At 32.4% G+C, this 26,096-nt stretch overlaps 1 protein-coding gene across 6 annotated transcripts in view; it reads left to right on the top strand.

Moving 5' to 3' along the window:
- Cep170 (centrosomal protein 170) overlaps positions 1-26,096 on the top strand; it is a 134,254-nt gene that overhangs the window by 95,257 nt on the left and 12,901 nt on the right. For 4 of the 6 annotated variants that reach the window (XM_076831570.1, XM_076831568.1, XM_076831565.1 and 1 more), the window contains 4 exons: positions 5,102-5,336; positions 16,409-16,556; positions 19,130-19,300; positions 24,909-24,997. In XM_076831570.1, coding sequence (XP_076687685.1) covers positions 5,102-5,336; positions 16,409-16,556; positions 19,130-19,300; positions 24,909-24,997 — 643 coding nt within the window. The remainder of the gene's footprint in view (positions 1-5,101; positions 5,337-16,408; positions 16,557-19,129; positions 19,301-24,908; positions 24,998-26,096) is intronic. The other 2 variants (XM_076831571.1, XM_076831567.1) reach the window with 1 other exon arrangement.

Raw genomic sequence — 26,096 nt, 5'->3', positions numbered from 1 at the left:
TGAGAGTGGAAGAAAAGTTGGTGTGCAATTTTATCTTTTTAATTTTGTTTGATTTACATCTGCCACAATATCTCCTACAAGACCCCAAATTAACGGTACTTTATATATATATATATATTTATATATTTTATATAAATAAATATATATAAATTTTAATATACATATTTATATATTTTTCACTTCCTAATCCTCTCTTTACTGCTGCTTTCCTCCATCTATTCACCATTCCATCTCTGCTGGTTAGGGGATTTGATAATAATATTCATAGTTTGTGGCAGGAATTGATATAGGCTGAAGCTAGAGAATGTAAAGTCATTGTTTCAAAAAGAATAAATGCCATTTTCCTTCTTACTTTAGCCCTTGTTTCCACACTTCAAGCATAGGTTGGTTGTTTATGAATTTATTGCCAAGTATTTGAAAACTAATTGCTATGTTTTATTTGTGTTTAGCCAGTATTGTTATTCTATTGTTTCTTATGGCTCTACTTCTTTAATTCATATTTCCTTTGTGCTGCATTTTATGATATGTAGTTGATAAAATTTCTTCTGCCACACTGCTTGCTTTATCACCTCATCTCCACTTGAGTACATTAAAATATTTAAGTATACTTCCATCCTAATGTAAGCTATCATAAGTTCTATGTTATCAAAAAGCATGGAGTTTGCTTTCCCTTTTTTACTCTGATTCTCAAAATTTATAAATAGTAAAAACTAAACATAGAGCAAGCATGGCTTAAGTTAATTCTTTCTCCAAATTAAAAACTAAAATAGAGCTTTGTCAGATTTTACCCCACAAACTTTGCTATATGCTCATAAATATACACGCAAAACATGTTTGTGATTTAGTATCTCTTTAAAATATTCCAGTATAGTATGAAGAAGTAATGTGTGGTTTCTGTCCCCCTCCTCTTTTTTTGATACTGGGGATTGAACCCAGGGGGGCATTCTACCACTGAATTATGTTTCTACCCCTTTTAATTTTTTATTTTGATACAGGGTCTTGCTAATTTGCTAACTTTCTAAGTTGCTAAGCTCCAACTTATTATCCTCCTGTCTCAGCCTGTCAGGTTGCTAGGATTATAGGTATGCCTCATCACATCTGGCTGTATTTTCTGAAGTATTTCTGTATTTTCTGCCTGTATTTGCTAAATTTGTAGCTGTCATGTATTTTAGGTTCAACAAAGTTTAGTTACATTAAAAGAAATCAGAGTATTCACAGATATATGATACTAATAACTATTTTTTTTCCTTTTTAATTCTCTAAACATCATAGATGGTAGTTTGTTTTTATAGTGAATATAGTAGTTTATAATTTCCACAAGAAGAATTTTTGCACATTTTATACATAAAATAAATTTCATAATAAATATCATAACTAAAATAAGTTTAAAGTGAGTTACAAGATTAATTAAACTATCTTGAACTCTCTCTCACTTTAATGTATGACTTATCTAGCAGTTTGCCAACCAATAACCCTCTTAGACATTGACATTTCAAACACCTTCAATACAAATATTCAGTTTAGTGATCTATCATTAAATCTTTAGTAAATAAGCCTAATCATATCAAATTAAGTTTATTTCCATAAATTGGTAGCTTAAACTGAATAAAGTTAAGATGTAAAATTTTTCTTCAACATGAGTAGATATCAGAAAAGCTGTCATTCCATGAGAAGTTGCTAGTGTACTGTTTAAAAATTAGTTTTATTAGAAATGAAAAAAAGAGACTCTTCCAACACCTAATTGGAAGATACTTGGAATAGCAGGGAATGAGTTTTGAACTCTAGGAGTTAGTAGACTGCCCTGCACTTTAACATAAGCAACGCAAGTCCTCTCTGAACCCATTTTCTTAAATCTATAAATTGAATTTAGATTGTCTAATATCTGAGATCATTTGGTTCAAAATTTTATGAAATAAGGTTTAGAGGAAAATTCAAAACATTCTAGCAGGGCGCTATGTCACCTGCCTGTAATCCCAGTGGCTCTGGAGGCAGGAGGATTGCAAGTTCAGAGCCACCCTCAGCCAGCAAAAGCGAGGCACTAAGCAACTCAGTGAGACCTTGTCTCTAAATAAAATACAAAATAGGGCTGGGGATGTGTTTCAGTGGTTGAGTGCTCCTGAGTTCAATCCCTACTATCCCTTTAAAAAAACAAACAAACAAAAAAAAAACCACATTTTAATTGGAAGTTTCTTCTGTATTCATTAGCAGGTTGTGAGGAATTTTCTTCAGATAAAGTGTATAGCTACTAATAGTTTGCAGGCAAAGATTAAGGAAAGCAAAAAGTTTTCAAAATTATTTGAAAAATAACAGGTTAGAGGTCCTGGCTTTGAACTCCCTTTCCCAGGCCCTTTCCCAATAGTTACCATCTCAGTCTGTTGTTACACAGGCAAAGTGGTGTGCAGAGGTAACTTGCGTTTTTCTTTTTAGTATACCCTGTAAGATACATTTTCCATTTATAAAGATAATTTGATATTCTCTCTCAATTTTTAAAATACATCTTATTCTTTTGGTTGCTTTTTAAAGATAATGTTAGATTCTTTAATATTCTTACCTGACTTCTATTCTACATAAACCTTTAAAAATAGGTCGAAAGTATATGAAATGGATTTTTCTCTTTTTATGTTTTTCCTTAAAATGTAATAGTTTTATAATCTTGAGACTCAAAAAATTTAAAGTGTATTTTATTGATGATGATGTTGTTAATGATGATTATTTTCTGTGCTGGGGATTGAACCCAGGGGTGCTCTACCACTTACCTACACCCTCAGCCCTTTTCATTTTTTATTTTGAGACAGAGTCTTGCAAAGTTTGCAATGATGGCCTGGAACTTGTGATCCTACTGCCTTAGCCTCCTGAGTAGCTGGATTACAGGCATGCACCACTTGCCCAGCAAAGTTAATTTTAAAGTGACTGTACTTATATATATTTAACTTGATATTTCGCATACATTAATAACACTTGGTGTACTCAATTCTCATTCTGCTTTCATGTACTCTGCCACTCATGAAATATATCAGCTTTTAATGCTATTATTAATAATTTACTTTCATGATACTTATTTATGTTTTCATTTATTCTGCAGTTTATTAAAACTCTTTGTTACTGGTTTTCTTTTAAACACATTTTTTAATTATAGGTATGGTGACAGTAGTTTCCCAATCATAAGGCAGGAAATTTGAACTAACATATTATGTTTTCCTATTTATGAATACTATAATGAGATATCAGTATAAACTCATATTTACCATTTAATGAAATGCCTTTATTGAAAAGTACAAATTTGTTTCCCATATATTTCTGATTTTTTTGCTATGTCTTTAACTTTTTTCTAAAATTTATTTGCTCTTATTTCCAAACTTTTTATAAAATTGTTTTCAATAAGTCTCCGAGTAACTTCAATTTATAGGAGTTTGCATATGCCTAGAAACGAGTCAATTTCCTCCATGGTAAACGTATTTTCTATGTTAATAAATTACCATATAGAAATTGTGTTTAAACTCCCCTTCAAAGAATCTGTGATTAATTACCCAAAGTTCTGCATATGTATTTGTGTATACTTTTACAGAGAACCATGAACTTTCTGCATATGGTCATCTTTTGTACTCATGAATCTACATCTAAACCCTAGAAGTTCCAAATATGGGTGTGAATCAGGACAAATGAGTAGGCTCTAATTTATGCCATATTCCTTACTATAGGAAAGCCAACACTGATGACAGTGTATGTTAGTTTTATCTAAGAGCCAGCTCAGCCTTAGAGAGCCTTGGGCAAAAACAGAGTTTTGGAGGAAAATATAGAAAAGTTACAAAATTCCAGTGCAGAAGGATGAGAGAATTCTGGACCTTACCAATCTACACAGCTTAGTATCAGTTTTTATTAGAAACAGGGACAAAAAGATATAGAAGAAAAAAGAAAACTCTTACAATATTAGTGGCAACTGAAACTTATAGCAGGTTCTAAGGTTTTATCATTTTAAATATCAAAGATATCTTATGCTTTTTACTAGTTTTGAGTAAAGCAAATGGTTTACATATAGGAATTTATTCATTCAAAAATATTTATTAAATATTTGCTAGCCAGACACATTGCTAAGTGCTAGGTATAGGTTAGTTGCTTGAACTGACAAGGTTCCTGCCTTTGTATGTTTACCCTGAGTAAACCATTACATACTTTTCTTAAATTTTAGCTTCTATTTATGCTTCACAGATTACTCATATGTTGGATTTTCACATTAACAGTAGTAGTGAAGTGTGTGCATTAATTTGTCTCCTGGTTTTTTAAATGTGTCAGCAATACCATTTTTAAATGTCTTTACTAATCTTGAATAAGAAAGTGATTGCCACTTTCTTTAATGTGACTATTCACAGTATCTCCTGTGCCTTAAATGTCGATGGTTGTGAGAACAGCTTGTAGTTTTGCTCTTTGTAGATTTTATGCCATTGTCTATTTTCACCATATGCTTTCAGTGTCAAAGCAGCAGAGTTGTACTGAAGATGCTTTGTTGTGTTTTTACCATGTAAAAAGATTTTTTCCAACCATAGCATAACAGGATGTTGAATGACAGAGGTAATGTTTTTTTTTTCTGCCATAAAGGCATAATTTCCACAGCAGGAATTATGCACATTTGTATGTTGGGAAAAGAGGGATTTTTATCATCTCTGTGTTGAAAGTCCATGTGGCATGAGGATATCTTTTCCCTTGTTTTTATTTATTTATTTGTTGTTGGTGTTGTTGCTGTCATTTAAAAAAATCCATATCTTTAATGAGAAATATTGGATCTGAAAAATAAACATTTATGAATAGAGCTTGCTTAGTTTTTTATCATTAGTAAAAATTTTCATCTGAATGTTTATTCACTACACTTGCAGAAAACACGTTCTTTCAATTGTTTTTAATTATTCATTGTTTTAAATTCACCAAACTGTTAATGTTTCTATATTTAAGGATTAGTAGACTTATGGTTTTTGTGAGGTATGTGTGTCAGTTATTGAAAATTGTGCTCTGTGTTCACTCTCATGGTGTCTTTGAAATCATGATTTTTATTTTATCTCCTTCAAATGATAACATAATAATTCTTTTTTTAATAATTAAACTAATTTAGTAAATTCAAGATGGAGGCGCTTTCCTACTGATTATGCTTCCACCTCAGAAGATGAATTTGGATCAAACCGTAATTCCCCTAAACATACCCGTCTACGTACTTCTCCAGCCCTGAAAACCACTCGCTTGCAGAGCACTGGATCAGCAATGCCTACTAGTTCTTCATTCAAGCACCGGATTAAAGAACAGGAAGACTACATCCGAGATTGGACTGCTCATCGAGAAGAAATAGCCAGGTTAGTTTTAAAGATTTATCTTTAAGATTTGAAGATTTTTATCAACATTTCAACTTGCTAACAAAATTTAGCTTTTGCTTGATTTGTACTGGTAGTCTGAAGAAATGAAATCCACTGTGAGGATGAACTGTGTTGTCAGCAGAATTGCTGTGCATCAGCTTTTTTCCTTTTATCTTTACCGTTTTTTTATGCCAGTGGTACTAACATACTGTAGAAGATATTGTAGAATTATTTTGGTCTCCTGTCTTTAATTTTCAGTATAAATGCAGAATAAATAGAATAAATTTTAAAAAGTAGTAGTAGCTCTTCACAATTACAAATTGTTCAGTTAGCTTACTAATCACCGTCCTTTAAACCTCCAAAGAGGTAATAGTCTACCTTTTAGAGATTAATTGTTAATGTTCTCTGGGGAGAATTCAAGTAGGCAGATTTTTCCATAATGAATCCATTAAATGTTATTAATTTAACCCTTGAATATACAAAGATGATTATTTTGAATATAAAATAAGTAAATTTTAAGACTTATTGCTATAACATTTAGATTATGTACAAAAGTAAGTCTCATGCTGTGGATGTGATTGATTATTTACTCTGGATAAGTGCTGAAGAGAAGTTCTATTCAAACGGATATGATAGCAATTAAAAATATAAGTTTTTTTGTTTAAAGATTGTAAGGTTAAATTTTAATGCAGCATACCATGTGTTACCCCCAAATTTTCATCATTTACTTGCTAAAATTATTTCTATCTTTATCAGTAGCTAATTTTCAAGTTTTATATTTGGCAACATTATTAAAGAACATATACCTATTTAATAGATGCATAGTGACTCCCTTTTGCTGAGACTGGCTTTGAACTGCCTTTACAATAACAAGATACTTTTACCATAATTTATTGGGGATTATCTTTTTTTTCCTTGTTGACTTCTATGAATTGTGTTTTTTTTTTTTTCTGGCTCGTTAGTTTAATGTACTGTTTAGGTTTTTGTTTTTAATGACTATTCACTTATAATTACTTTTATATTTGGAGAACATGATCTAATCTTGTTGTGCGGTTTGAAATATTTTGGTTTTATTATACAAATTGTTTTTTATGAAACTAATTATTGAAGCATTTTAAGCCAATTATTCTCATTAGAAAAAAGGCATTTATATGCTTGGGATCCATGAATAATTATGGGCCACAAAATGCTCGTAGTGAGAAAATCTTGACATATTTTCTATTCTTCTCGGTATAGCTGGTAATAACAGGTCTTATTCTTTTTTTTTTTTTTTTTTTGTACCAGGGTTTGAAGTCAGGGGTACTCGATCACATCCCCAGCCCTATTTTGTATTTTATTTAGAGACAGGGTCTCACTGAGATGCATAGTGACTCCCTTTTGCTGAGACTGGCTTTGAACTTGTGATCCTCCTGCCTTGGCTTCCTGAGCCTCTGGGATTACAGGCATGTGCCACCACCTCTCCTGGCCAGGTCTTATTCTTGTTTCATCATTTTCCTCATCCCCCACAAGGAAATACCCAGCTACAGAAGATCAGATGGTGCCAAGAAAAACTAAAATATGTCTATCTCCTCTCAAAAGGCCTCCCTCAGCTCTCTGTAAACTAGAAAGACTGACAATCCTCTTTTTGTGGGCCAAATCCATTTTCTTTTTCCCAAATAGAGTTTTGATAAAAGGGAAGTGGGAATATTGACTGTAATGTGCATTTTTACTTAGTTCCATTTTGTCATGTGCATTGTATTACTACTATTCTGTGTATTTTGTCATCTATAACAAACCAAGGTGTTCAGCTTCTAGTAAATTCTCATGCCTTTTTCCTCTGAAATTTTGTTAGTGGCACTGTGTTATAAAACTCACCTTTGGAATTTTAATTTTTCAAGGTGTGTTTTCCAGTCACATACCTCAGAGAATACTTTTTGTTTTTTTCATGGAAATTTTTAAAAGGAGAGGAAGGAAAGATAGAAGATATGAGGAAGAAAGCTAATGTTGATATTTAATCTTCTCATAGGGCAGTGATAAGTTAGCTTAATGTGAAAAAAATTATTTTCAAAAGACTGAATCACAAACTAAACAGGATATAAGAAATAAGTTTTTAAAAATGGACTATTACTTTCACTTGAAGAAAATTCATCTGCTGATTATTGATAAGTAATAGGTAAAGTTACTTTAACTGAAAAGCAAAATTGATAATTTTAATTGTTTACAAAACAATTAAAAAATTGTTTTTTGTTTTGGCATATTCTTTTTGTTTAGAATGTAGGGCTATTTCACTTTAACCAGCACTTTGTAAATGTGTATATAGTAATTCTTTACTTGCATTTAAATTTAAAGCACAAAAGCAATGTTAATCCAGAATATAAAATGTATAAAGAAGTATAGTGTTAATTAGTCTTTTAGAATAGGGAACTCTTCTTCCAGGTACCCCTTATGCATGTGCTTTGGTAGCTCTTGCTTCAGTTTCTCTATGATGATAGAGATATATAGTTCAGCTAGTAAGAATTGGATAGATTATAGTAGTTTATGAATATTAGGGTAAACAGTTCCATTAGTGCCTTTATAGATAACCTAAAAATTATATTAGAAGACTATATCATTTCCGTTTGAATCACAAGGTACTTAACAATATTTCATTGTTTCGGATTCATTATTACACATACAACTGTATCATTAAATTATATTTTTTGGAGAGAATTCTGGTCAACAGTATTTCATTTTAAGAAATGACAACAATTCACTATTAGATATATTACACAGGAAAAGATAAAAACAATGTAATATTTTATCCTCATGTTGGCTGAGAGTATTATTTGCAAAGATGGTGTCCTATTTTTGTATATGCCTCTCCAGTTCTGTTTTGGATCAAATTTACCTAAAGTTAGGTTTTTAAAAAATATTATATATACATATAGTTCCCACCAAATCAACATAGAATTTTTAACATAATAGGAGTGCTTAGTCTAAGGGGACTATGAAGATGACTTGACTTAGAGTCAAAGAAAGAAAGCAAATGTATGTATATCTAATATAAAATGAAGTGCTATGATAAAAGCTTATATATATATATATACTATATCTGTACTAAGATATAGAAGTATATAGTTAGGGAATGACCAAACTGAAGATAGGGCAAAGCTTGCTAAATAATGGGAGACTTTGGATGCCAGCTAAGGAATATACATGTCATTTTATCTGCTAATCTAGATAACTCTAAAGGCACTGTATAGAACCTGAGAGAAGAGCACTTATTTGTGTCAAAAGTTAATGTGCAGCAGTTGCCAGATGGCATTGCAACAGCAGCCCTGCGTGGGCATTACCTGTGGCCCATGACACAGGCAGACCCCTGGGGCCACTTCAAGTGTCCTGGGTGCTTAAAGGTAGGTATCTGAGAAGCTGTGCAGGGTGCCTTGCGGGCACATCTTTTGGTCTGCATAACTGTAAGAATGTCTAAAGCTGAAGAAACCTTTCTGTGGATTGTATCACAGCACTCTGACACCTAAGTTCCAAGCTGTAAAGCCAGAGCAACAGTTTGAGACCAGAGACATCTTGCCATGGCTGCCAAGATGATTTCTTCCTATCTTAAGATTCAAACCCACGTGACTACCTCAGTTCCAAATACCAGACGATATCATGGAAGGTGTGAAGGCCACAACTAAGTATGCATCATTTCAGACAAGGAATGTCCCAAATCTTTATACCTTTCCTTGTCCTTACTGTCTTGAGAAAAACTTTGTGGAAGGAAGGGCTTGTGGAGTACTGCATATTATCTCACAGCAACAGATACCAGACCTGTGGTTTGTTCAATATGTGCCTCAATGCCCTGGGGAGACTACTGCAGCATCAGCTTCTTAAAAAACACATCCAGTGCCAGTGCCAATTTCCATGGATTATGGTATTGATGAAGAGGACATGATGAACCTGGTGTTACCATATTCCATCAGCTTCCATGACATGTTAAGTGTGAAACCTTTGACTCCTATGGCTTAACTATACAACAGACCTGGAAATGAGCCATAGCACTAGGACAGGGTCACTTCTGACAGGGGAAATGGGTCTTCAGGTTAGAGTTCTCTTTTCTTTTGGGCTCTTGCCAAAGTTATTTTTTCCTACTATTAACCTTGTTTGTCATTTGGTCTAGTGTCATTGATCCTCAATTACTTCCTAGAGCTTCTACCTCCTCTTCTGGAAGAAAATCCAGCTTTTTCATTTCCACATATTCTTATTTCACACTTATTCCTTCCATCCAGTGTTTGTCTCTCAGATCCTGTGAGCCACCTGGGACCTTTTCTGGGTCACAAATAGCACAATAAAACACGTGTTTTCTTTCCTTGCCCGGAAGGTATATGAACTCTGGCAAGAGTACAGCTGACCAGGACTGAAACTCATCTGTGCTGTGGAGCTACTTGTCAGAGGGTGTGGGCAGTGGCTACTGGAAGCTGCAATTTGTATTCCTGAAAATATTTCAGGAACCCCCTTAGGGTAAAAGTTCTGGATTTTGCATCATCTGATGTTGGAAGTTTTATTATTGATATTTTGCTACACTTCCTGCAAATGCTTAGAATTAACTGGTTCAGTCTTAAATGCCTGCAGGGTACCTTTTTAGGAAAAGGTATAATTGTATTTTTAGTGGAGGTATTTGTAGGTTAGGAAAGTTAAACTGTATTTTTCCGTAAGTGGGGAGGAGGGTCAATTAAGAGAGGTAGGAGGACCATAGCTTTTTGGTTTGTATTTCAGTCTAACAAACGTGTTTTCAGATGACTGGGTCACATTTACCTTTCTCTTTGGGAGCCTGCATACAATCTTGTCCTGATGAGTGAAAAGCAGTCCTCTGATGATTAAAAAGGAGAAGGCATGAGGGCTTTGGTGGTTATTTTTATCCTTAACTCGGTAACTTTTATCCTTAACTTGGTAACTTAGATTAATCTGAGCATTATTTTACTGTCACAAATAGTTTTCTTATGACACGTTTTAGCATATAAATTAGTGTTTTAAAACTCTGCCTTTTAATTCAGAGAAAAGCTGTTCTGCATCCCGTTGTTTCTTGTTGGAAGAAAGATTGCAGGGCATAGCATATTCTCTGATGAGCAGTTAATAAAAACTATGTACTCAGAATTTGGTTTAGTAGCAGCTCAAGAAACTTGAAGTTGAACATATTTCATGAATATTAATTATAAGGCTAAGAGCTGTCAATCTAATGTATAGGAGTAGAATCTATTAGGTTCATTCATTCATGTCACACATCTCTAGTTTGTGGTAGTTTTTTTCTGGTCAGTGGCTGAGGTTGCAAATGGCTCTGGGCCTGTGCACGTTGCTGTGGGTCTCTTACTGCCCATCATGAAAGAGCTAGCTGCAGTTGCCTAGTAACTAGCAAAGACAGGGTCCATTTGGGGCAGTGTAATTTTTTTCCTTAAGGTGTTGTTACTTAGAAGGACCTGCATGTTAAGATCAGCTTCTTGACTATAATTTCTGGAAAAAGTTAACTCGGACCTCCTTAAATTGAGATTCTGTCAAAACAAGTTTGGAGAAAAGTTTGATAAGGCTTTCATTTGAGGGATCTGAGAAGAGCAAATACATCTCACTGTTGGAACCAAGAAAACAGGTTAATGTGCAAGGTGTTGAAGATCTAAAATATGATAGTGTTGGCATAAATGAATGAATGAATGAGAGAGATGCAAATACAACAATTTACAACATTTGATGATTGCCAGGATGATAAGGCAGAATTTAAAATAATTCCATAGTTGTTCAAATGGGAGATTGGTAAGATTTGGGAACACAAAGGGCAAGGAAAAGGAACTAGTTATATTTTGGATATACTGACCCTAAGATGCTTAAATGATAATCATGTGAAAAAGTCTAGCAGACAAACTATGGCTTTAAAATATAAGATGTCAATGAAAGCTAGAATAGTAGTTACAGAAGTCATTCACAAAGAGAAAATTAAGTGGTAGTAGATTTTATCATGAAGTAAGGGAATGGTGAGTAAACTCTGAATATTGCTAAACAGAGAGAAACCAAATTACAGAAGAGATACCATAGCTATGTTATAGCCACATGGTCAAGAGCATGGACTTTGGAATCAGACTATTTGGATTCAAGCCCATTTCTTACCACAAGGTCTGTGTGAACTCTGGACAAGTTAATTAACTGTGCTTCAGTAATCTGCAAAAAAATGTTCATGATTATAGTATCAATGTGAGAGAGGTGACAAATAGATACATGTACTTGACCTGGTGTTTGACATATAGTAAACTATGAATAAATGTTAGTTATATGTAAAGGGGGATATAGAGAAAACAGTAATATATGATCATATTTAGATCTTTATTTTGAGCTTTAAGTTTTCTAGTCATCTCATAAATTTATGAGAATCCACATATACCTGGAGTTTCAGAATCAATTTTAAGTTCTTACAATTTATAAAATATTCAACGAGGCTTTGCTTTTTACAGAAGAGTGTTGCACTCATAGATTCACAGGCAATTGACAACATGGAGAAAGATGGCAAGCAATTTTTGGAAAAATAGATAAGGAAACACAGTGAAGAAAAAATTAATAGAACTTGGTATCTGGGCAATTGAAAAGCATTGGCTACCTATAGGTGAATTAAAGAGATGTGCAGTAATTTTCTTGAAGATCTTTTAATTGTATTTGTATTATCAAATCTGATTTTTTCAGAATACTTTTGCGAGGCTTGGTGTCAAATGCCTGTAAAATCCCGACAGCTCAGGAGGCTGAGGCAGGAGGATCACAGGTTCAAAGCCAGCCTCAGCAACTTAGCAAGGCCCAAATCAATTTAGCGAGACCCTGTCTCAAAATAAAAAAATATAAAAATAAAATAATAAAATATAAAAAGGGCTGGGTGGTGACTCATTGGTTAATCGACCCTGGATTCAATCCCCGGTGCCAAAAAAAAAAAAAAAAAAAACAAAAAAAGAAAGGAAGAAAGAGAATATTTTCTTAAAATCTTTTATTATGTCTTTTAAGTTCCTTATAGGATACTTGTAAAACCATTCAAGAAGAGAACAGAGTTTTTTCCTTTCTATCTCCTCTTCTTTTTAAATTTCAATAGACTCATGATGTGGCCTGTTATATAGTACATGGTTTATTTCAAATTGATATATATCCTGACCTTAGTCTTTTTTTCTTTGTATTTTTTGGAGTCTTTATAATAGAGTTTTATTTTATTGAAAGTTGTAAAATTGAACAATATTATTGATAATAAAATAGGCCAAGAGATAGGGATATAGCTCATTGCTACAGCACTTGCCTAGCATGTGTAAGAGCCTGGGTTCAATCTCTAGTACCCAGTTTTAATTTTAAAACAGGCCAAGTACTGGAACACTGGTTATAGCCAGAAAGTTTTGGAACTTAATATGCCATTAAAGCGATAAAGAAAATGTTTATAGTTAATTGAAAACCTAAAATTTTATATTGGCATCTCAAATCAAAATCTGACAGTTTTTTAAAATTTTTTTCTTAGTTGTAGATGGACACAATATCTTTATTTTGTTTATTTATTTTTATGTGGTGCTGAGGATCGAATCCAGTGCCTCGCATGTGCAAAGCAAGCTCTCTATCACTGAACCACAACCCCAGCCCCTGACAGTTTTTTTTAATGGTATTTCTTAGGTCACACTTGGCAAAAATTGTATATTTATTTAGGGATACATTGCATTAGGAGTTTTTAAAAATTCTAATTCAATTTAAAAAATTTTTTTAAATAGTTTTCACATGTTTGAAATTTGAAATTTTTAATATTTCATTTGCACTTCCAACATACCTAGTGTCTATAATATTAATATTTTTTTTCCAGCATACAAACCTTCAGTGGAAAATAGCCTTTATCTGGTTTAAGGAAGAAAAGTGATATTAGTGAGATAAGAAAATAATAAACTTCATGACTTCAAATACATCTATCTTATCTCAAACTTTTTTCTCTCTTTTCTTCTTTTACAAATAATTCATACTTATTTTTACAGAATTTAAAAAATTGGTTCAGTAGTTCTGGCTCTCAAGAAGTATTAGGTTTGAATTAAAGATCTTTATTACTTAATTTACATTTTGCTTGAGACTTGTGCTGGTTTAAAATTTGTAATAAGGAAAATGGACTTAAATTTGAATTGTATTTTTATAATTGGTAGGCTTAAATAGCTATTAATATTGTAAAGGAAGCAGATAGATTATAAAACCTCAAATAAAATGTTTGTTTTTTATTTTATTTTTTTAGAATTTCTTCCTTTAGCAGATTTGAAAGGGAGGGAGAATAAGTGTAGAAGAAGGGCTTGTAGGCTTAGTTTTTAAATTAGAGCACAGATACAAGAGATATAAAGAAATATATGATAAGATATTTCAATAAGTGTGACCTAAGGAGCATTATAAAATCAATTTGAAAGCTTAGACTTAGCAACCACATGGGGATAGATGTATCCATACCCTAGACTGAATGATAAATCTTCTGTTTCTGTTTGGAGGATGGCCATAACTTTTGTTTTCTCCTAATAATTTTATTTGCCTTTTAAAATTCCCTATACTGGTTTTAGTATACTCTGAAATTTTTAAGCAATTAATTTGAGGTTAATTTAAATTTTATGGTATGTATTACTGAGTCAACTGTAAGCAATTTTCATGCAAAGAATATTTGTATGTACATATATACACAAACACACACACACACACACACACACACACATAATATACCAGCAAATGAATACTTTGAATGCGTATTGCCTGAACAGTGTATGTTATTTTTACATGAAGAACTACCCATTTTAATACACGTTTTACTACATAATGTGGACATGGCTATTGTTATTTTTCTAATTAATTCATATTGCTCTCCACAAATATCAGAAGCTTTATTGTACAAATGCCGCAGAAAGAAAGTTCAAAGAAAAAATGAAATTTCAGATAAACTGTTGCTTGTCTTTTAAAAATTGTCATTAAGTTTGATTATTCTGTTTCTCATCTTAGTTCATTTATTTCAGGAAAGAATTGACTATGCAGGTTGAATATCCCCTACACAGTATGCTTGGGACTAGAAGTATTTCACATTTTTAGCGTTTTAGGATCTTAGAATATTTGTGTATAAATGGTGGATATCTTGGGCATGAGACCCAAATATAAACTCAAGATTCGTTTAGTCTATACTTTGTATCCTAAAGGTAATTTTATACAGTATTTTTAATATGCCTGTCTTTTTACTATGACCTGTCATATTAGGTCAAGTATACCATTTTCCATGTTGGTGCTCAAAGTTTTGGGTTTGAAGTCTTTCACATTCTTATTTTCCCAATTGAGATGCAGATAACCTTATTATCTAACAGAACACTTTAAACTTGTTTTCAAAATAAGCACATCAACATAATCTTTTGAAAAAAAATATATTCAGAACAGTAATGTGAGATGTAGTATCACAAAATGGAAAGATCTAGTTATGCCTCTTTTTGTGACTTTAATCTAAAAATGATCACACGACTTCTAAGCTTTGTTTTCTTATCTCTAAAGCAAGTGATTAGGACTTCTTTTATAGGTGGATTGTGAGAATTAAGTGAGTTAATAAATATAAAGCTTATTTATAATATACTGATAATAATGGTGCTCACTATCTATTCTTAGCTCCATGAGGAACCCCTGTCTGCTTCTTCACCACACAATGCCTGGCAAATAATAAGGGGTTGATAAATATTTGTTTGTTTTTCCTACCTTTTTACATTGGTAAATAAGAGAAAAATTAACCATCTTTCATTTCTTATAAAGCTTATATATTAGTTCACCATAAATTGTTTCAATTGGTCCATAAGCTTCAACTAAGCATCTCTTTTAAAAAGATGCTCTTACTGCATCCCTTAAAAGTCTATCAAACTCAAATTATTCAAATTTTAAAAATGTTATTTTATACTTATTTTGGATTCTGAAGTTGTTGAAACTTTCACATTGACTTTTAAGAATATTCTGTCATTCTGAAACCTTCCCTATGGAAGTATCCAAGTTGAGTTTTGTGTGCAGCAAATGCACAACATGGGAAAATTGCATGTCTCAATGAAATGAAAATACATCTTTCTTGAGACACGTGGGACTATAAATGATAGGTTGTTGTGTTCCTCTCTGATGAAGAACAAAGGCTAAGTAAAAAATGTCTATTTTCCCTTTTGATTATCACTAGTAACAGTTACTTAATTCATCAGTCCATATGGTCAAAAACACAAGTGGCTTTATGGATATGAATACTAAACCTGAGATCTGATCCTGCCTTGAGTTGTATGGTCATGAGCAAGTCATTCAACTTCTCTTGAGAATGTGTCCTCATTAATAAAAGCAGATAAGTGTTACCTTGTAAGAACTTTGTGATCTTCAGATGACAGCTGGTAAAGTTTATGGAGCTGTGTCAGAGTGTTCTGAATGTATAAATATACAATATTTATAAAAAGAATTTCAATTATATTGAAATACAATTATCAAATTATTTTGAAGTAATATGGTAGCATATGGTTCTTTTTAATAAAGAGTGTGGTTGTGAATTTAATGACTAGTAATTTTGAAGAAATTATGAACATAAATGATGTTTTGAAATAATCTATAGCAACTCTAATATGGTTTCTGTTGATTAACAAAAATCACCAATGTTGTTAATATCATTTTATCGTTGCCTATATTTGAAAGAAATGCCAAGCATCAGTTAGATGTTAGAGAAAGTAATGTTGTAATTGTTTCTTCTCATGAAAGTTTAGACTCCTTGAACTCTATCATCTCCAAGTTTAAGAACCCCATGATATACTAATGCTGGTTATTTTTGTGAACAGTGTATACTTAAAGACATATCTCCATTCAGGGTACTTAAAATATATTTTTCAAGATGATGTCTTATAAATTATTTGGAATTAAGTTTTGTAAATACCAGCTTTTAAAGTCTAAGATTTTTGATATCAAAATATTTTGTTGCCTTTACAAAGAATCTTAAGTTGGGGTACAAATCTTTAATTAAATATGCAACTTACATAACTGATTCTATCATGAATTATTGTTTCTAGAGCTTCTCTTTAAAAGGAATTAAATTTCTTTTCTAAACTTACTACCAGGATCAGCCAAGATCTTGCTCTCATTGCTCGGGAGATCAACGATGTAGCAGGAGAGATAGATTCAGTGACTTCATCAGGCACTGCCCCTAGTACCACAGTAAGCACTGCTGCCACCACCCCTGGCTCTGCCATAGACACTAGAGAAGAGGTAGGAGATCTTCATGGAGAAATGCATAAGGTTCTTTCTTTTCTTTATTTCTTTTGCTTTTAGCTTTTTGCTTAATTTTTTTTTTGGGGGGGCGGTTTTGGGGGATGTGTGTGTGATATGTCCACCCTTCCTGTTTGCATGAAGCTCTGCATTTTCCAACTTTGCTTTAACAAATTTCTTTTATGTGTTTGTAACAAAACAGTAAAGATTAACATTTGGTCTACTATTAAGATGGAGGTGGAAAATAATTTAGAATAAGAACTTTGCCTGCAAATTTCTGCTCCGTAGCTTTACATGAAATGTGAATCTAAATGGTGTCTGAAAAGCAAATCAAAATTTGATATGATAAATGCTTGTTTTGACTGCTAGTTAATGAGTTACTATCTCTAATAGCAAAAAAAAAAAAAAAAAAAGATAAAAACACTACAGTTTTTACTGCTTTAAGTGATAATTATGTTAATGAATTCATACACAGTTATATACACAGGGATATTTTAAAAAACAAAGATGTATATTGTGTATACATACACACACTATATATGTATGTGTATGTGGTGTGTGTGTGTGGGTGTGTATGTATACGTATAGATTTTCAAAGTATTCTTATGAACTCTGAAATTTAAATTAACGTATGTAGACTATTGCCTGTACAAAAAAAATCAGGACCTCTGGCAACACAAACCAGAGACATCATTTTGTACAATGTGTTCCAGAAGGTGACTTTAATTTATAAAATTAATAGTACTATTGTCTCTTGTCCCTCAGTATCAGTGGGGAATTGATTCCAGGTTCTTCCCTTCTTTCCCACTGTACATATCAAAATCTGTCCCTTATGTAAAATGGTATAGTGTTTTCATATAACCTATGCACATCCTTTTGTGTACTTTGATTCACTTCTTGATTAGTTATAATACCTAATACAATGTGAATGTTACATAAGTCATTGTTAAACTGGATTGTTTTCAGAGTAATGACAAGGGAAAGTCTACAAATACAGGGTTTTTGTTGTTGTTGTTTGTTTTGCTTTTTAAAGAATATTTTCAGTACTTAACTGATGAGATTCCTGTATATGTAAGGTTGACTATATTCTCTGGCCATGTTGGCTATTTTAATAGAGAGCAGAAATGCAAGCAAAGGATCAGCATTTAAAAGAATGATTTGTGTAGTTCGGGGGTTGGTAAACTATTGACAGGAAATTCCTGACTGTTTTTATATGATCTAAAAACTGAACTTTTTTTATGTTTTTAAGTTATTGAAAAATATTAAAGGAACATAATAACTAATAACTTTAAAATTATATGAAATTCACCTTTCCGTTTCTGCAAAATTTTTTCACAGTGTAGATACACTCATTTGTTTAACTATTTGTTTAACTATTGTGTATGGCTATTTCTGTGCTACAGTAAACTGCAAAACCTGAAGTATTTATTATCTGTCTCCTTACAGAAAAATTTTGCCAACCCCCAATACTAATGACTCCACTTTTTAAATTTTATAATATAATGTTCTGAATAGTAGCCAAAAATGGCTAACCTTTTTGACAAATTTAATTCTGATAATCTGGGCTGATATTTTCCTCAGTTGCTTTTTGTTATATTTCTTTTTAGTTCTTTAATGGTCACTTTTTATTTGTTTTTCCTTTATATGTTGTCTGATTTAATAAGTGATATTTCATCAATCTGTGTAGAGTTTTGTTACCACATTGATCAATTTTAAATTATAACTATATATGAAATCATCCTTATTGGTGTAAAACAGAAAGATCTTCTTGGTGGCAAGACATACACATTTCGCTGGTACATTTATAATGATAATATTATTTTTTCAGCTTTGTAACTAAATTTTACCTAACAGGATTATACATTCACTCAAACTCTGTAGAATTACTCAAACATTTCATTAGACTTTCATTTTTCCTTTTTGTTTTATTTCAGAATATTGTACTAGAGTTTATTTCCTCTTCAGTAAACCCAAATTAGGTAGTATTGAATGTCTGTAATTTGCACTGTAGTATATCATTGGCAGTATATTATTCTTATGAGAAGGTATAATTTCTATAGCATTGTTAAAAGTTTATCTAAGATTAAAATATTTATGTGGATTTAAATTTTTTTCTCTTGTAAATTTAATTGAAATTTGCAATTTATGTATCTTATGAAGAATTTTGTCACTTGGATTTGGGAAGGAAAAAAGGAAAAAAAACAGAAAACTAAAAGAAAAAGAAACATTATTTTATACTGGTAAGGCAATATGAGTAAAATGAACTCACTGTTCACCTACATAGCTGAGTTTTTTCTATTTAGCATCTATTTTTCATTTGGAGAAATTTTATTTATAGACTAATTGATTTTAGCATAGTTATATATTTTAGATTCTGAAAATAAAATCTATGTAGATGAACATCTATTTCATAAAAAATACTTTTAAGTGCTTATTTAAAAAGTAATTGGTTTATTGAAGATGACATGCTTCTGTTACTACTTGAGAATGGAATAACTTATAATCATAAAATTTATGCAGTGTCTATGCTTTTCTAATTCTGTTCTCATAAGGGTTTGCTTTTGTTCTGTTAGTTGGTTGATCGTGTTTTTGATGAAAGTCTCAACTTCCGAAAGATCCCTCCATTAGTTCATTCTAAAACACCAGAAGGAAACAATGGTCGATCTAGTGATCCAAGACCTCAAACAACAGAGCCTCCTGATCATCTAACAATTACAAGACGGAGAACCTGGAGCAGGGATGAAGTAAGTGAACTGTAGACATTGACATATGGCAGAGGAGGCAAGCCCTGTAAGTGGGAAAAGGGGAAACTAATTCATAGGGCTAAGGAAAAATTGGTTATTCTGATAGAATGAAATTTCATCCTAACATCACTTTATATCCAAATAATTAACTCTAAGTGAAATAACTTCTTGAATGGAAAAAGCAAAACTATAACACCTCTTAGTAAAAATATGGGTTAAACTATCTTTGAACATTATATAAGGGTTGATTTCTTAAAAGACACAAAAAGTTTGACTTTAAAAGATTGATAAAGTTTAGTATACTAAAACTAAGGACTTTTGGGCTGAGAAGCATGAGGCCCTAGGTTCAATCCCCAGCACCCACCCCCCAAAAAAAATTAAGGACTTTTATGTATTTAAAGATACTTCAAGGAACATAAGAAGACAAGTTACAAACTTGTGTAGCACATATAGTACAAAAGATGAATATACAGAATATATAAAGAATTCCTACAATAGAAAACACAAAATCAACTCAATAGAATGAATATCTTCAAAAGATATGAACAGCTGGGCATGGTGGCACATCTCTATTTCCTCAGCAGCTCAGAAGACTGAGGCAAGAGGATTGTGAGTTCAAAGCCAGCATTCAGCAACTTAGTGAGGCCCTAAGCAACTCAGCAAGACCCTGTCTCTTAAAAAAAAAAAAAAAAAAAAAAAGAACTGGGGTTGTGGCTCAGTGGTTAAGTGCTCCTGGGTTCAATTTCTGGTAACAAAAACCAAAACAAAACAAAATGAAAAAACAAAAACAAAAGATATGAACAAACATTGTACAAAAGAGAAAATACAAAGACATAGAAAATAGGAAGGATATGTTTAACTTCATGAGAATTCAGAGAAATGGTATTTTGAGACAATAGTGAGAGTATAAATAATCAATAACAAATTAAAAAATCTTAAAGTGTTAAGTATTGAAAGAGAATGTGGCTACATGGACTGCCTTACATGTTGCTGGTGGAGGTTAAATCAATGCAGTCATTCTGGAAAATAGTTAACTTATTTCCTGCATTTGAACATAATGATGTAGCATGATCTTGCAGTTTTCCTGTTACTATGTATGTAAGGAAAACCTTTTTCCATTGACCAAACAAGGCACACACAAACATATTTATTCAGTAGATCCTTCTCTTATCCATGGTTTGATAAGTTCTAAGACCCCCAGTGGAAATCTGAAACTCGATGGTGCTGAACCCTATTATAAATATTAGTTTTTCCTATATGTGTGTGTGTGTGTGTGTGTATGGTAAAGTTTTTTTTAAATAGTTGTAGATGGACAGCATGCCTTTATTTTATTTATTTTTTTATGTGGTGCTGAGAATTGAACCCTACGCCTCACACATGCTAGGCAAATGTTTTGCCATTGAGCTACGGCCCCAGCCCAACTTATGATTAAGTTTGATTTATAAATTAAGTATAGTAAGAGATTAATATAATAATAATAAAATAGAGCTACTATAATAATATTCTGTAATAAAGTTCATTTAACATGTGCCTCTCAAAATACTTCATTGTACTTTCCTCATCCTTCTTGTCATATCAGATGATACAATGTCAATGTGATAAGAAAAAGTAAGGTTAATAACATAAACATTGTGACCTAGTGTTAGGTTACTGTGTAAGGTTATACATGCATTGGAACATCAGCAGATGATCTGATAATCCATGACTACTAAGTGACTTGGGGGCAGGAGTGTATGTAGCATGAATAAACTGGATAAAGTGATGATTCATGTTCCAAGTGGAATAGAACAGAATGACAGGAAATTTTATTATGCTAATCAGGACAGGGCACAGTTTAAATCTTATGAATGGTTTATTTCTGGATTTTTCAGTGTAACATTTTCAGACTATGGTTGACCACAGGTACCTAGAACCATGAATTCAAAATCACAGATAATGGGGGACTACTTTTGCTACTACTATTGTTAGTATCATGTTGCTAATAACAAAAACTTGGAATCAAAGTGTTTATCTTGGCAAAAAAATATGTAAACTGATATGTTTACAAATTGAACAGTTGTAATAAAAACAAACTACAGAAATGTGCAATGATATGTTTGAATTTTAGCAATATAAGTGAAAAAACTAAGTCTCCAAAGGTTATATATAATGTGATTCTTTGTCATATATTTTTGTTAGCATGCAATTTTTATTTTTTTAATCTATTTGTACAGTTAGTACTCCAGTATTAATTTCAAACTGTAAAAAGAATGTACTTGCCAGTGATAACAGGCCACAACTATTCATCTGAAAAGAAACCAAACTCTGCCTCTGAAAAGTTTACTAATTACACAGTATTACACACTAATAAACACTATAAATAATGTTGGAATTTCAGTATTTAATATAAATCACATGCTGCCTTTTCTTTTTAAAAAAATTTTTTTTAATTGTTGGTAGACATTTTTTTAAATTTATTTTTATGTGGTGCTGAGGATCGAACCCAGTGCCTTGCACATGCTAGGCAATCACTCTACCACTGAGCCACAACCCCAGCCCACATGCTGCCTTTTCTAGTGCTTACGACATTTGTTTAATATCATTTAGAATAAACACTTTATGAAAATGCTCCATTACACTCACACATGAAGGAACTGATACACAGAAGAGCAACTAATTGAGTAAATGGTAAATATAACAAACAGAATACTAAATCTAGATAATCATACGTCTGTGATCTTACTATCTACAGTCCTACCTATAACTTAGGACATACTGCCAAAATTCTACATAAATAAACGTTAAGTTAAAATGACAACAGTTTCAATGCATGATGACAAGATACATCTCTAGTCTGTATAATATGTGATCATTCTGTTAGCAATAAATAAATGTTAAGGTTTTATGATCATATCATTTTCATATTTTATTTTTAACTCTTGCTTTGTTACATAGTTTTAAACTGTTTTTTAAAAATGCATTTCCTTGTTTATTCTCTTCACCCAGAATTAACATACTGAATTAGGATTAGATGAAGAAGATAAACTCTGTCCTGGTATAGGTGAAAATAACTTAGTTCTACTAATTAAACATTTCTTTGTCATTTATTAATTGTCGTTATCTTTGTCATATATTTATAAAATGAAAAATATACGCCTTGAACATAAATAGATCTAACAAATATCATAAAAAGGAAAGATAGAGAATGATAAATGGAATTCATGATATTGTTTAGCTTAACAGGAAGACAGAGAGATGGGACGGAGTATACCATCTAAATTGAAGTAGATATATCAGTCAGCCTTACTGCATAACAGACAACTGAAAAGGTTTCTGTGGCAGAGAGGTTAACCCAGAGTTAATAGTGGGCTTAGCTGTACAGTTAAAAGTTGCAAGTTGCATCTAGATTTGCTTCATGTATTTTTTTAATACATATGACAGCAGAATGGATTATAATTCTTATTACACGTATAGAGCACATTTTTTCATATCTCTAGCTGTATTCAAAGTATATTCACACCAATCTGTGTCTTCATACATGTACTTTGGATAATAATGTCCATCACATTCCACCTTCATTTCTAACCCCATGCCCCCTCCCTTCCCCTCCAACCCCTCTGCCCTATCTAGAGTTTGTCTATTCCTCCCATGTTCCCTCTCCCTATCCCACTATGAATCAGCCTCCTTATATCAGAGAAAACATTCAGCATTTGGTTCTTTGGGATTGGTTAACTTTTAGCATTCCATATATCTTTTGTAGTACTTGGGCCAGTAGGCTTACTAGGGCTTTTTCTTGTTATGGTACCATTAGAGAGGAAGCCCTAACGTGCAAGCATATTTCAAACCTTTGCTTATGTCGTATCTCTGAACATCTCATTGGCCAAAGCATGGCACATGGTTAAGGTCAAAGTCTGAGGGTACAGAAATATCTTCCTCCAGTGGTGGTGGAGATAGTGAAGGAGTGAACATATTTTGAATACTATCTACTCTTTATTGATTATTGGTAGATCCTAGTTATTTGGAGGAGTGGTAGAGTCATTAGATTACTAAAAGGATAGAAAAAAGTTGCCCAAGTGGACCAGCGATGTATGTCATGAATATTGATTCATGGTTAATTCTGTGAACCTGCAGACCAGTGTTTATAAAAATTTTTAAATTATTATTTTTTAAAATGAACATGTTATTACTTCAATGACACATGCCTGTAGTCCCAGCTACCCAGGAGACTGAGGCAGGAAAATCATTTAAATTCCTCTAAGTGTAATAAAATAATGTGCAAGAAATCTTTATTTGTAAAAGAGGATGGAGATATCTAGAAAATATCTCAAGGTTATTATCAGAAATTTGTTTAATATGCTGAACTGCAATTTATGCGGTAGAAAAGAGAGAGATCCTCTTCTGTGTATAATCTTTCCTTAGACAACCCTGCCTTTTGTCACTCCTCCCTTATTTGTGTATGTCTTCCACTTTAATTTGGCTTACTTCCTCATTACCCACACATCTTATTCCTATTTATCCTCCTTGCCTTTATGTTGCTTTTCACATCCTAAGAAACTTTATCCTTCACTGGCTTCACATTCTTGTCATTTGTAAGTTCTAGTTTTTCCATGACCACATCCTACTTATGTCACCCTCACTAAACTCATTTTCATTGGAATTCTTACAGCACTACATCACAAAATTTAGCATATATTTACATGCTTTTTGTAAAATATTTAATAATATTTCCTATATATGACTATTATCCCCACCTCTCACAGGTCTTCAAAGCATCATGACATCCAAGATCATATCGAATTTTCTGGGTTTTCTTACGAAGTATTGATATAGGTCTGGCAATATAAAGAGGCTGATTTTGGAACATCTGGACTCAAATTCAGTCCTTTTAGTGAACTGTACTAGCTTTGCTTTCATGAGTTATTCCATTGCTTTGCAAACTACAGCTCTTAGACCAAATTTGTCCTGTCACCTGTTTTTTAAATAATGTTTTATTACAACACAGCATTATTCATATGTTTTTATGTCTTTTGTGAATGCTCTTTCACTTTGCAAGAAGAAAGCTAAGTTTTGGTAGAAACCATATGGTCCTTAAAATCTTTCCTGTGCACTTACAGAGGTTTGTCAAACCTCTGTATCTCAACTGGGGTAGTACTGACCCCATCACAAAAACTTAATATTTTGAGTAAATTTTGAAAAGTTTGTCTTTCCCATTATATTCTGTTTAGAGAGGAGAGTTTGTGCTCTTCTTGATCTTTGTTTTCATATTACTTGGTTAAAGAATAAATAATACATTTAGTGTGCTCTATGTTATTCATATCTTCCCTTTTATGATAGTTTGAATGGAGTATGAGAGTCATGACAGTAATTAAAGATAGGCTAAATTAGAATTTTTTTCTTCAAAATGGTATGACCAAAACAATATGGAAACTTGACAAAAGAAACTCCTTTATTAATAGTGTTTCATTTTCTTTATTTCCTTATATATTACTCTAATTGCATTCTTCCTTATTTTTTCATTGAAATTAGCATAAATACTACATACCTGTATACTAAGTTCTGACTAGTGTTCTTAGTAGTTGTACAATTCAGTGGTTGTATTTTAATATCTATTTTTTTTTCTTTGTTTCAGGTCATGGGAGATAATCTGCTGCTGTCATCTGTCTTTCAGTTCTCTAAAAAGATAAGACAATCTATAGATAAAACAGCTGGAAAAATCAGGTACTTGTGGTTACCAGAACCTCCTTTCCATAACAGTTACCTCTTCCATTTTTTTGAGCCTGATATCACAGCTATGAAGAATTAATAAAGTCATTGGAACTGAATCTCCCTGCTGCCTTTACTATCTTCTTTAGTTTGAAAATATAAGTAATAACCATAGCTAACAAATGCCTTTGATATTCAGCCCCTTTATAATTGAGAATTAACAGCTATAATCACTGACTTGTAATTAATAACTTGTATTAATAACCAGAAACATTTTCCTTTTCTACAAAAATAATAGCAAATAATTTAAATTAACAGACTTTTGAGGGTTCTTTTAAAGGCCTCAGACTTTAGTTTCATTTTCCTCATTGGTAAAAGGGACATTATTTAACTTAGGAATGTATATAATAAAGGCACAAGACAAGACTAGTCTAACAGGTACAACACTTCAGGATATTTCAGCTTTGCCACTTACTAAGAACTTGAATACTCCCTTTGTTTAATCTGGTCCCAGTTTTACCATCTTGTAGAGGAATATGTATACTTTTTTTAAAATTGATTTTTTAAAAAAATAATGACAGTGGAATGCATTATAATTCTTATTCATGTGTACAGCACAATTTTTCATATCTCTGGTTGTACATAAAGTATGTTGACACCAATTTGTGTCTTCATACATGTACTTTGGATGATGATGTCTATCATATTCCACCATCCTTGCTAATCCCCTGCCCCCTCCCCTTCCCTCCCACCCCTCTGCCCTATCTAGAATTCATCTATTTTACTCAGCAATAGAAGAGAATAAAATCATGACATTTGCAGGTAAATGGTGGCCTTTGGAGGAGACAATGCTAAGTGAAGTTAGCCAATCCTCAAAAAAACAAATGCCGAATGCTTTTCCTGATATAAGGAGGCTGACTCATAGTAGGGTAGGGAGGGAGAGCATGGGAGGAACAGAGGAATATGTATACTTTTATTGACTACTCATAGAGTTGTTGTAAGGAGAAGAAGATACAAGTCTCATACATGAACATACATACATAGTATATTTATTTTTTTAAACTGTAATAGCACTGCTTTTGCTCTTCATTGCTTTTTCTCAAATTCAAATTTC

Source organism: Callospermophilus lateralis, chromosome 13 (genome assembly GCF_048772815.1).
Source record: "Callospermophilus lateralis isolate mCalLat2 chromosome 13, mCalLat2.hap1, whole genome shotgun sequence".
NCBI lineage: Eukaryota > Metazoa > Chordata > Mammalia > Rodentia > Sciuridae > Callospermophilus > Callospermophilus lateralis.
This window is presented reverse-complemented; position numbering and strand designations above follow the sequence as displayed.